The 14007-nt window shown below is 44.5% G+C and overlaps 1 protein-coding gene across 1 annotated transcript; it reads left to right on the top strand.

Moving 5' to 3' along the window:
* Window positions 1–9957: 9957 nt before the first annotated feature.
* LOC121546038 (G-protein coupled receptor 37-like 1) lies at window positions 9958–13765 on the top strand. Its single transcript, XM_041857026.2, is given in 3 exon segments — window positions 9958–10984; window positions 12036–12769; window positions 12771–13765. Coding segments are annotated over 3 exon segments (1659 nt in total). The 5' UTR covers window positions 9958–10168; the 3' UTR covers window positions 12880–13765.
* The last annotated feature ends 242 nt before the right edge of the window (window positions 13766–14007 follow it).

Below are 14007 nucleotides of genomic sequence, written 5' to 3'. Positions count from 1 at the left end.
CAATTTCAATGCACAGACCGTGACGAGATCCTGAGGCCCACTGTCGTGCCATTCATCCGCTGCCATCACCTCATGTTACAGCATGATAATACACTGCCCCATGTCGCAACGATCTGTACACAATTTCTGAAAGCTGAAAATGTCCCAGTTCTTCCATGGCCTGCATATTCACCAGACATGTCACCCATTGAGCACGTTTGGGATGCTCTGGATTGACTTGTACGACAGCGTGTTCCAGATCCCGCCAATATCCAGCAACTTCGCACAGCCATTTAAGAGGAGTGGGACAACATTCCACAATCAACATCCTGTATAATTTATTATCTATTTGTTTTGTCTTACATACAATACCGTGTGGTGCCTGGGCTTTTTCCTGGAGTGGATTCTTGGAGAGAAACAGAATTCCTTTGCATGCGTGTGTCATTGTAGCAGAACTGTATCTCTCTCGATGGCTTGTACATTATGCTGGATTTCAAGCAGAAGATGACTCAAGAGGAGCTGTTTGATGTCAGTTTGATCATGACAACACTCATCCCACAGCTGTTCAAGTGTTCCCTGAACTTACTGTATGTTTCTTTGGAATGGCAATTTCATCATGTCCACCTCTCCCATCATCTGCTGATCACCAGTTCTCTTAGCTACAGATTGTTACACCAGATAATGTGATTTAACCAAAGTTTTTTGGTATCCATTACTGGGAGTTACAGGATAGGTACTGTTTGGAGTAGCACAGGATTTTCGACCAACCTTAGCTTGGCGATGCGGTCTTCGTCGTCGATTCGTGAAAACAGGAGTCTCATAAAATGTCTGTGTCCAGTTGCAAGGGACCAGTTTGAATTTAGAAAATGCTCTGTTATTAAAACAAATACTTGTTTTGCTCCATGAAGTAATCCAACAATGTGTACGTCGCCATCTTGTCTATTTCAAGTCTTCTCTCATTGATCGGGACAGGTGTCTGTCATCATGACATGCAGAACTTTGGGGTGGACACCCACCTGTCTCGATCAATGAGAGAAGACTTGAAATAGATAAGATGGCGGGGTACACTGTTGGATTACTTCATTGTTTAGGGACAATGAGGGACATTGAGAGCTGCTTTTGAGAGGAAATATCAGTCAACAATGTGAATGGACACAACAATGCATTTACTGTCTCTAAGCACAGCCCTGCAAAACCGAAACCCCTTCCTAATCTCAAAGACCTATCTGTAAACATCCCCCGGCCCATTGACTTTGACAAATAATTAGTGTCAATAGTAGCCCTTGGCAGGGGATTTTTTTAGGCGTGTCTTTATATTGTGTTTTGAGAATCTGCAGAGAGAAGAAGGAGGTGGTTGTGTCATTACTGTTGTATATGTGTTTTGTCATATATTTTTATCACGACAAGAGAGACACCACAACACTACATAAAGAGAGACCTAAGACAACAACATAGCTTGGCAGAAACACTTGACAACACAGCATGATAGCAACACCACATGACAACAACATGGCAGCAGCACAACATGGTAGCAGCACAACATGGGAGCAGCACAAAACATGGTACACCTGATATCAAGAACCTTGTAAAGGCCACTAAAATGTTGTCACACAATGCCACATATGTCTCATGTTTTGAGGGAGCGTGCAATTGGCATGCTGACTGCAGGAATGTCCACTAGAGCTGTTGCCAGAGACTTGAATGTTCATTTCTCTACCATAATCCGCCTCCAACGTTGTTTTAGAGAATTTGGCAGTCCGTCCAACTGGCCTCACAACCGCAGAACACGTGTATGGCGTAGTGTGGATGAGAGGTTTGCTGATATCAACGTTGTGAACAGAGTTCCCCATGGTGGCAGTGGGGTTATGGTATGGGCAGGCATAAGCTACGGACACAATTGCATTTTATCGATGGCAATTTCAATGCACAGACCGTGAAGAGATCCTGAGGCCCACTGTCGTGCCATTCATCCGCTGCCATCACCTCATGTTACAGCATGATAATACACTGCCCCATGTCGCAACGATCTGTACACAATTTCTGAAAGCTGAAAATGTCCCAGTTCTTCCATGGCCTGCATATTCACCAGACATGTCACCCATTGAGCATGTTTGGGATGCTCTGGATTGACTTGTACGACAGCGTGTTCCAGATCCCGCCAATATCCAGCAACTTCGCACAGCCATTTAAGAGGAGTGGGACAACATTCCACAATCAACATCCTGTATAATTTATTATCTATTTGTTTTGTCTTACAGACAATACCGTGTGGTGCCTGGGCTTTTTCCTGGAGTGGATTCTTGGAGAGAAACAGAATTCCTTTGCATGCGTGTGTCATTGTAGCAGAACTGTATCTCTCTCGATGGCTTGTACATTATGCTGGATTTCAAGCAGAAGATGACTCAAGAGGAGCTGTTTGATGTCAGTTTGATCATGACAACACTCATCCCACAGCTGTTCAAGTGTTCCCTGAACTTACTGTATGTTTCTTTGGAATGGCAATTTCATCATGTCCACCTCTCCCATCATCTGCTGATCACCAGTTCTCTTAGCTACAGATTGTTACACCAGATAATGTGATTTAACCAACGTTTTTTGGTATCCATTACTGGGAGTTACAGGATAGGTACTGTTTGGAGTAGCACAGGATTTTCGACCAACCTTAGCTTGGCGTGCGGTCTTCGATCGTCGATTCGTGAAAACAGGAGTCTCATAAAATGTCTGTGTCCAGTTGCAAGGGACCAGTTTGAATTTAGAAAATGCTCTGTTATTAAAACAAATACTTGTTTTGCTCCATGAAGTAATCCAACAATGTGTACGTCGCCATCTTGTCTATTTCAAGTCTTCTCTCATTGATCGGGACAGGTGTCTGTCATCATGACATGCAGAACTTTGGGGTGGACACCCACCTGTCTCGATCAATGAGAGAAGACTTGAAATAGATAAGATGGCGGGGTACACTGATGGATTACTTCATTGTTTAGGGACAATGAGGGACATTGGGAGCTGCTTTTGAGAGGAAATATCAGTCAACAATGTGAATGGACACAACAATGCATTTACTGTCTCTAAGCACAACCCTGCAAAACCGAAACCCCCTTCCTAATCTCAAAGACTTATCTGTAAACATCCCCCGGCCCATTGACTTTGACAAATAATTAGTGTCAATAGTAGCCCTTGGCAGGGGATTTTTATAGGTGTGTCTTTATATTGGGTTTTGAGAATCTGCAGAGAGAAGAAGGAGGTGGTTGTGTCATTACTGTTGTATATGTGTTTTGTCATATATTTTTATCACGACAAGAGAGACACCACAACACTACATAAAGAGAGACCTAAGACAACAACATAGCTTGGCAGAAACACATGACAACACAGCATGATAGCAACACCACATGACAACAACATGGCAGCAGCACAACATGGTAGCAGCACAACATGGGAGCAGCACAAAACATGGTACACCTGATATCAAGAACCTTGTAAAGGCCACTAAAATGTTGTCACACAATGCCACAGATGTCTCATGTTTTGAGGGAGAGTGCAATTGGCATGCTGACTGCAGGAATGTCCACTAGAGCTGTTGCCAGAGACTTGAATGTTCATTTCTCTACCATAATCCGCCTCCAACGTTGTTTTAGAGAATTTGGCAGTCCGTCCAACTGGCCTCACAACCGCAGAACACGTGTATGGCGTAGTGTGGATGAGAGGTTTGCTGATATCAACGTTGTGAACAGAGTTCCCCATGGTGGCAGTGGGGTTATGGTATGGGCAGGCATAAGCTACGGACACAACTGCATTTTATCGATGGCAAGTTCAATGCCCAGACCGTGAAGAGATCCTGAGGCCCACTGTCGTGCCATTCATCCGCCGCCATCACCTCATGTTACAGCATGATAATACACTGCCCCATGTCGCAACGATCTGTACACAATTTCTGAAAGCTGAAAATGTCCCAGTTCTTCCATGGCCTGCATATTCACCAGACATGTCACCCATTGAGCATGTTTGGGATGCTCTGGATCGACTTGTACAACAGCGTGTTCCAGATCCCGCCAATATCCAGCAACGTCGCACAGCCACTGAAGAGGAGTGGGACAACATTCCACAATCAATAAGATCACAATCTTGTTGTGCTCCATAACGGCAAGGTGTGTCACCCCCCTCATGCTCGTGTACGCATACATTAGTGAAAGGACTCCAGATAACCTGAGTTTTACAAAGAGAAAAGGTAAAAAGAGAAAAGGGGTAGACTAAATGTATGACATGGTCTGGAAGGTTCTCTGTGGTCCTCATGCTACCTCTAACCACCTGTAACCCCATAACACAAACCCAAACAAACACTACCCAATTCATGTTTATGCCATGCTTACTGTAAATCTTAGCCGTCAGCTTGTAAATATTTTTGCCAATTTACCTTACCCTTATGCAGAGCTAATGGAATGGTGGAATCAGATTATGTACCACCTACAACAAAACACACCACAATACACAATTTAACCACCCCACTAATTGTATTGATCTCTATTAGACTGGCTAGTTTAGCACACCTAACATGGACATTTCAATATTGTCAGCTTGCTGTTAGCTAGTTAGTGTCAGCTGAGAACCAACTAACCAACCATAGACAACTTATACACATTCATCATTAGTACCAACACACCGAGAGTAAGTTAGCTATATCAACAATTCTATTTTTACTAACGGAGTGTTGGAATAGATGGCTACCAGATTGAGTTACTCTTATTTGCTAATGTTAGCTAGCTTACGTTAGCTAACGTTTGTCAAACTGGTATTGCATCACTTCCCAGCTGTCGTTTAAATGGATTCCGTTCAGCCTGAAAACCCTTCTGATAATCTTGTTGTTCGAAGTAAACAACGGCATCAACCAAGTTTGTGGGCCCCATCTACCTATCGGAGCGTAGGAAACATCCAAACATCCAACTGCCAGTCAACAGGTAGCCTACTATTTCCTGGACCAGAGAACTCCTTCCTGTAGCTGGCCATCTATCTATTACATTTTAGTTATATTCTGCCTCATTAGGGCATAGCATTACGCATTTCAGTCTGACCCCAAAACTTAGCCTCTCTGGGGTCCTTGCCACAGATGACACATGAAAAAGCCTATGTCTTGCCCCTGCATCCACAGCCAATGACCACCATGTATAGGTAAAAGGTCAACTAGATTATGAAATATGTCGGCCAACACAGGTGTAAGAGTGAGAATACCAACATAGTTTTGTCAACCTGGAACAGAAGAGAGCTTCAAGTTCCTTGGTGTCCACATCACCAACAAACTATCCTGGTCCAAACACACCAAGACCATCGTGAAGAGGGCACGACAAAGCCTATTTCCCCCCAAGGAGACTGAAAAGATTTGGAATGGGTCCTCAGATCCTCAAAAGGTTCTACAGCTGCACCATCGAGAGCATCCTGACTGGTTGCATCACCGCCTGGTATGGCAACTGCTCGGTCTCCGACTGCAAGCCCAGTACATCACTGGAGCCAAGCTTTCTGCCATCCAGGACCTCTATACCAGGCGGTGTCAGAGGAAGGCCCTAAAAATGATAAAAGACTCCAGTCACCCTAGTCATAGACTGTTCTCTCTGCTACCGCATGGCAAGCGGTACCGGAGCGCCAAGTCTAGGTCCAAAAGGCTTCTTAGCAGCTTTTACCCCCAAGCCATAAGACTCCTGAACAGCTAATCATGGCTACTGTCACGATCGTCGGATACAGAGGACCAAGGCGCAGCGTGGAAGGTGAACATACTTATTTATTAAATGATTACACGAACAAAACAACAGATCGATACGTGACGTCCAAAGGGGCAAAACACAAACCTACACAGGAACAAGATCCCACAAACACTGTTTGAAAACAGCCTGTCTAAATATGGTTCCCAATCAGAGACAACCAGCAACAGCTGACACTCGTTGCCTCTGATTGAGAACCACTCTGGCCAACATAGATATACATGAACTAGAATAAACAAAGAACACTCACACCCTGGCTCAACATACAAGCGTCCCCAGAGCCAGGGCGTGACAGCTACCCGGACTATGTGCACCTTTTACACTGTTGCTACTCTGTTTATTATCTATGCATAGTCACTTTAACTCTACCCACATGTACATATTACCTCAATTATCTCGACTAACCGTTGCCCCCGCACATTGACTCTGTACCGGTACCCCCTGTATATAGCCTCCCTACTGTTATTTTATTTTACTGCTGCTCTTTAATTATTATTTATTTTTTCAATTTTTTACTTAACACTTTTTTTCTTAAAACTGTATTGTTGGTTAAGGGCTTGTAAGTAAGCATTTCAATGTAAGGTCTACACCTGTTGAATTCAGCGCATGTGGCAAATACATTTTGATTTGATTTGATTTTTTGTCACTTTATTCTATTGTATATATAGCCTCCCTACTGTCACTTTATTTTTACTTCTGCTCTTTTTTTCTCAACACTTTTTTGTTGTTGTTTTATTCTTACTTTTTTGTTTAAAATAAATGCACTGTTGGTTAAGGGCTGTAAGTAAGCATTTCACTGTAATGTCTGCACCTGTTGTATTCGGCGCATGTGACCAATAAAATTTGATTTGATTTGATTTGATTTGATTTGAAGAGGAAATCATAGCCTATTAGGTGACATTTTGGCCTTTTGGTAAATTCTATAACCCCCTTCATGAAAGGTGTTTGTACTTAAAATATGGTCTCCACCTCTGAGGACACTACTCTCTTAGAAAAAAGGTGCTATTTAGAACCTAAAATGGTTATTCGGCTGTCCCCATAGGAGAACACTTTGAAGAACCCTTTTTGGTTCCAGGTAGAATGCTTTTGGTTCCAGGTAGAACCTTTCCACAAAGGGTTCTAACTGGAACCCAAAAGGGTTCTACCTGGAAACAAAAAGGGTTATCCTATGGGGACAGCCAAAGAACCCTTTTGGAACCCTGTTTTCTAAGAATGTAGAAACATACCTGAGGCTTAGGAATGCACCTTTACCGTGGAACCTGTTCACCCATTTATTTACATAAAAAGATAGACTCATCCCATCACCCCGCTCTTTACAAACAGGGAATGATAATCCTGGTTCCCTGCATTGAGGCGCAGTGTGAATATGGGACTGTGTGTATTTTAGAGAGATTTTGTGTGTGTATTCATTTATTTTTATTTTATATTTTTATTTCACCTTTATTTAACCAGGTAAGCCAGTTGAGAACAAGTTCTCATTTACAGCTGCGACCTGGCCAAGATAAAGCAAAGCAGTGCGATAAAAACAACAACACAGAGTTACAAATGGGATAAACAAAACGTACAGTCAATAACACAATAGAAAAATCTATATACAGTGTGTGCAAATGTAGTAAGTTATGGAGGTAAGGCAATAAATAGGCCATAGTGCAAAATAATTACAATTTAGTATTAACACTGGAATGATAGATAGAGATACTGGGGTGCAAATAAGCAAAATAAATAACAATATGGGGATGAGGTAAGTGTTCGGGCTAATTACAGATGGGCTGTGTACAGGTGCAGTGATCGGTAAGCTGCTCTGACAACTGATGCTTAAAGTTAGTGACGGAGATAAGAGTCTTCAGCTTCCGAGATTTTTGCAGTTCGTTCCAGTCATTGGCAGCAGAGAACTGGAAGGAATGGCGGCCAAAGGAGGTGTTGGCTTTGGGGATGACCAGTGAGATATACCTGCTGGAGCGCATACTACGGGTGGGTGTTGCTATGGTGACCAATGAGCTAAGATAAGGCGGGGATTTGCCTAGCAGTGATTTATAGATGACCTGGAGCCAGTGGGTTTGGCGACAAATATGTAGTGAGGGCCAGCCACCGAGAGCGTACAGGTCACAATGGTGGGTAGTATATGGGGCTTTGGTGACATAACGGATGGCACTGTGATAGACTACATCCAATTTGCTGAGTAGAGTGTTGGAGGCTATTTTGTAAATGACATCGCCGAAGTCAAGGATTGGTAGGATAGTCCGTTTTACGAGGGCATGTTTGGCAGCATGAGTGAAGGAGGCTTTGTTGCGAAATAGGAAGCCGATTCTAGATTTAACTTTGGATTGGAGATGCTTAATGTGAGTCTGGAAGGAGAGTTTACGGTCTAACCAGACACCTAGGTATTTGTAGTTGTCCACATATTCTAAGTCAGACCCGACAAGAGTAGTGATTCTAGTCGGGCGGGCGGGTGCAAGCAGTGTTTCGATTGAAGAGCATGCATTTAGTTTTACTAGCGTTTAAGAGCAGTTGAAGGCTACGGAAGGAGTGTTGTATGGCATTGAAGCTCGTTTGGAGGTTTGTTAACACAGTGTCCAATGAAGGGCCAGATGTATACAAAACGGTGTCGTCCGCATAGAGGTGGATCTGAGAGTCACCAGCAGCATGAGCGACATCATTAATATACACAGAGAATAGAGTCGGCCCGAGAATTGAACCCTGTGGCACCCCAATAGAGACTGCCAGAGGTCCAGACAACAGGCCCTCCGATTTGACACATTGAACTCTATCTGAGAAGTAGTTGGTGAACCAGGCGAGGCAGTCATTTGAGAAACCAAGGCTATTTAATCTGCCAATAAGAATGCGGTGGTTGACAGAGTCGAAAGCCTTGGCCAGGTCGATGAAAACGGCTGCACAGTACTGTGTTTTATCGATCGCGGTTATAATATCGTTTAGGACCTTGAGCGTGGCTGAGGTGCACCCATGACCAGCTCGGAAACCAGATTGCATAGCGGAGAAGGTACGGTGGCATTCGAAATGGTCGGTGATCTGTTTGTTAACTTGGCTTTCAAATACTTTCGAAAGGCAGGGCAGGATGGATATAGGTCTGTAACAGTTTGGATCTAGAGTGTCACCCCCTTTGAAGAGGGGGATGACCGCGGCAGCTTTCCAATCTCTGGGGATCTCAGACGATACGAAAGAGAGGTTGAACAGGCTAGTAATAGGGGTTGCAACAATTTCGGCGGCTAATTTTAGAAAGAAAGGGTCCAGATTGTCTAGCCCAGCTGATTTTGTAGGGGTCCAGATGTTGCAGCTCTTTCAGAACATCAGCTATCTGAATTTGGGTGAAGGAAAAGCGGAGGGGGCATGGGCAGGTTGCAGCGGAGGGTGCAGAGCTGGTGGCCGGGGTAAGGGAAGCCAGGTGGAAAGCATGGCCAGCCGTAGCAAAATGCTTATTGAAATTCTCGATTATCGTAGATTTATCGGTGGTGACAGTGTTTCCTAGCCTCAGTGCAGTGGGCAGCTGAGAGGAGGTGCTCTTATTCTCCATGGACTTTACAGTGCCTCAAAACTTTTTGGAGTTAGTGCTACAGGATGCAAATTTCTGTTTGAAAAAGCTATCATTTGCTTTCCTAACTGATTGTGCAAATTGGTTCCTGACTTCCCTGAAAAGTTGCATATCTCGGGGGGCTGTTCGATGCTAATGCAGTACGCCACAGGTGTGTGGACATACGTTGGTGCAGGAAAGAGGTGTGAGTAACTGCTGAGACACATTCCAATAGATTGTAGATTAAGTAAATTACTCCACCTCTCCTACGGGCAAATCCTGTTTTATGAATAGTAGGGGGGCTGGACTGTTCATGTGGATTTTGAAACAGGACACAGTTCCTACACTAGGAAAATATACTGCACCTTTGGTTAACACAACAGATCTGGTAAAATATACAAGGCACACAAGAAAGCCATCTGCATGTCACCTTATTGATGTCCTTATTGATGTTGTACTACCTGGATGTAATATTGAAATGAATGGGGCCAGATCGGTATTTGGGATTGGTGTACTTTTTGGAGACATGCACTGCCCTCTATGTGCACAGCATGAAACTGCAACTGATAAGTATTTTGACCAGCAGAGGGCACAAACGTTTTGCTCCGTTTGGGGATCCACAGAGAGAAACAGACGGGGTTTGCCTGTTGTCTTTCCCTTTTCAAAGGGACCAGCCACCCATGTCTGAGCAGGCAGTGTACTTGTTAACAGACTCACAGACCCGCCTATGGGACTGCAGCCACAGGACGCAGAGAGAGGCAAGTTCCCCAAGCTTCAGCATCCCACCACAGATTGGCACCGTCTTCTTCTCTCCTAAATGAACTTCTGCTGAGGGGCCTCATTTTGACAACGTCTCCTACAGTGATCAAAGTTTTGGAATTTAAAAGAAAAGCTACTTTTCAGGCTCTCAAAAATGATTCCCTCTATTTCACTGGTGGTACTATTGACTGTGTGGGCTTCCGATGCGAAACAAATTCCACAGACAAACAGTGCATCTCTTGAAAAGGATATGTTAAATCTCAACATTCAAGTCATTCAAAGCCATGGTTATGGTGATGAGGATGGAAAACGACTGGAATGGGACAAGCAGCACAAGAGAGTACCACGGGGTGCAGAGGACGAGGACACAGACGCAGGTGAACCTCAGTCTACCTTCTCACGGTCTTATGAGAACGAGTTCACCACACCCAGAGCTACCCAGTTCTCTAGCTCAACCCTGGACACTGAGGCCAACACAGACTCAACCCTGGACACTGAGGCCAACACAGACTCAACCCTGGACACTGGGGCTAACACATACTCAACCCTGGACACTGGGGCCAACACAGACTCAACCCTGGACACTGGGGCCAACACAGACTCAACCCTGGACACTGGGGCCACTGGGGCCACCACAGACGGGGACCAGGGCAACAGCAGCACCACAGAGAAGGGGATCACCAACATCCACAACCCTCTGTACCCGGTGACTGACAGCTCCTACACTGCCTACGCTGTCATGTTCCTGTCCCTGGTGGTGTTCTCTGTGGGGATTATAGGGAACCTGGCTGTGATGTGCATCGTCTGGCACAACTACTACATGAGGAGTACCTGGAACTACATCCTGGCCAGCTTGGCTTTCTGGGACTTCCTGGTGCTCTGCTTCTGTTTACCTGTGGTGGTCTTCAATGAGCTCACCAATAAGAGGCTGCTGGGGGACATCTCATGCAGAGTGGTGCCATATATGGAGGTGGGTTTGATTCCCTTAGCCCCCCCACCACCACCACAAACCTCCCCACACACCCCTCAACTCAAACCCCTTATGCCATGGTGGAATCACATGAAAATGATTAATGAACACAACTATTTGTACATGGCTATATGATTATTGGTCCCTAATGACAAGTTTAGTACCTGTTGTTGCCTAAAACAATCATACATTTATTTTTGTTGTTCTTTTGATGATACAATTATTGGATATTTACACTGATTTATTACTTTGTTGCAAACCAGCCCGTGAAAGAAGGTTATGGGTTGAATTATGTTTATGGTCCACATAGTATTGTGAAATGTTGTAAATGTTTAATACTTTTACCAATTGAATCTGTATAGTACATTATTTTCTGGTAAACCAAAGTTTATTAACTGATTACTGTCTGGTAATAAACAAAACATTACACAGTTGTATGTAAGCCATATATTATATGTACTATTTTGATGTTATCAATATAGATACTCCAAATTAAACTCATCATTGTATATCTCGACAGCTAATGTAACAGGTCAGAAAGACTTCTTCCATATTGTAATTTAAATTACAAGTAAAATGCCCTCCTACTATAAAATCATGTTTTACCACAGGGGCCGCATTCGGTCATCAACAACGTCCAGAGGGCACCATTGAACATTTGTTATATTTCCACGCAGTCAAAAGAATTTATACAAAATTGTCCTCTGGCCATCACTTTGGGAATTGCTGATGCTCCCTGACTGTCTAGCTTTCATTTCTGTGATTATTAGCGAGCTAGACACAGTCAATGAACTATATGAATGTAGGTCCATAATCATTTCTACACAGTTTCGATTTGGTTTTAGTCATTTTCAAGGATATTGAGTTCGTCCCCCCCTAAACAGTGTGTGCAGGATGTGAAAAGTAGAGTTTTTGCAAATTCCACCCACATTTGTAGATTGAAAGATTACAACAGTCATAGAAAAACACAGATAAGCAGAAAGAACAGCCCATCATGAAAGATCTAGCATATCTGACAATTTCTTCCTCTTTGCTCCATATAACTATCCAGGTGACCTCCCTAGGGGTGACATCCTTCAGCCTGTGTGCCCTGGGTATTGACCGCTTCAATGCTACCACCTGCTCCCAGCCCAGAATTCGGCGGGTGGAGCGCTGCCAGTCTATCCTGGCCAAGCTGCTGGTCATATGGGTGGGCTCCATGGTGCTGGCGACCCCAGAGCTGCTGTTGTGGCAGCTCAGCCAGGCCGTGTCTCCAGCCACGGGGGCCGTGGTGGACTCCTGCACCATGAACCCTACCTCCAACCTCCCCGAGTCCATGTACACCCTTGTCATTAACTACCATGAGTGCCGCATGTGGTGGTACTTTGGCTGCTACTTCTGCCTGCCTGTGGTCTTCACCCTGTTGTGCCAGCTGGCCACCTGCCACGTGTCCAATGATGGTATCCCCCAGCGCCTGGAGGAGCACTCCCCCTCCAAGAAGCAGAAGACACAACACAGCCAACAGGTGGAGCGCCAGCTCAACTACACCGTGATGGCCCTGGCCGTGGTCTACGGCATCTGCGCCCTGCCGGAGAACGTGTGCAACATCGTCCTGGCCTACACTGCCATGCCCATCTCTGACAACACTGCCACCCTGCTGGCTCTCATCAACCAGTTCTCCCTGTTCTTCAAGTCGTCGGTGACGCCTGTGCTGCTGCTGTGCCTCTGTAAGTCCCTGGGTCAGGCTTTCATGGACTGCTGCTGCTGCTGCTGCTGTGAGGAGTGCCAACCCAGTGGCTCCCATTCCCTCTGGCACCGAGGCCAAACTCAAGAGCACCAACGAGATGTCCTCCTCCATCTTCTTTGACAAAGCCAAGGACAGCTCCACCATCCTGTCGATCAGCGGGTCCAGCTGAGCTGGCCTCTCCTGCCAACCTTTCTTTCCCTCAGATCACCTGACCTGGTTAGACGTGGTAACGAAGCAACTCACCTTTCAGCAGTGGACATTCAAACCTCAACCTCACCCCCCTTTCCTCCTACCACACAGGGATCAGATGCTGAATCTCTCCATGGACACACCTTTGTTTTCAGTATTGTTAGTCAGAAGATAGGGACCATTGCCAGCGTCACCTTCTCTACCCTTAATGTCTGTAATGTCTCTCCTTCTGATGTTCTCTCCAAATAGAAACCACAACCCATCCAGTTTTAAGGTGGTTCATTTTACAGGAAGTTCAGACTAAATGCAGACTAGAGAGAAGAAGGAGAGAGCTCCATTTAATATCCTTGTAGAAGTGTCACCCCAATCATTTGTATTCAAAAATAAACTGAGTCTTATGTTAGATTATTATGCTAGGTTTGACTAACAACCCCAGAGTATCCAGCACTGAGATCATTCTTTTGTTGATGTCGCAGCCTATTAACATATCTGTTAAACGATGTGTGTTGGCTCTTTAGCCTACACAGACAAGTGTGCCTTTCTTTATGCCCCCCAATTAGTGATGCAGCTACTTCATCTTTAGCCATCCCCGTGTCATTGTATCAATTATTGTTTTGAGTTATATTAATAATCAAGAGGTTTAGACATGGTAATTTCCATCAAATCAAAGTTCTGTGAATAATGCAACATTATTTTACTAGATAACCATGAGAAGTCACTGTACAGAAGTCAAGGTTATAAACCGGTTAGAAGGAGGTTAGGAGGGAAGTCAGACAGAATTTTGTGATTAAGAGAAAAAAAGTTCTGAGACCTAAATCCACCAGCTGTAGTTGTCTTTAATTTATCCAATAAAGGTTTGTAATTTATCAGCGCTTGTCATGTTTCTCGCAAAAAGATTTAATAAACGTTAGTAAAAAAAAAAAGCGTAACTGATTACTAAACCAGATGAAGGGATTTGGGGTGATTTGTGCTTGACGGCGCATCCCATTGACCTTCTGAAACTTAATAATGGGGTCCTCCCTCTGAGCTGGAGCATATTTTTCTCTCACTGATTCAGGCTTTGGACAGCAGCAGAGCTACTCTCATAAGGGTATTATTGTTCACCAGA

Source organism: Coregonus clupeaformis, chromosome 30 (assembly GCF_020615455.1).
Source record: "Coregonus clupeaformis isolate EN_2021a chromosome 30, ASM2061545v1, whole genome shotgun sequence".
NCBI classification, from domain to species: Eukaryota; Metazoa; Chordata; class Actinopteri; order Salmoniformes; family Salmonidae; genus Coregonus; species Coregonus clupeaformis.
The sequence above is the reverse complement of the archived record's forward strand: the minus strand, read 5'-3'. Positions and strand labels throughout refer to the sequence as shown.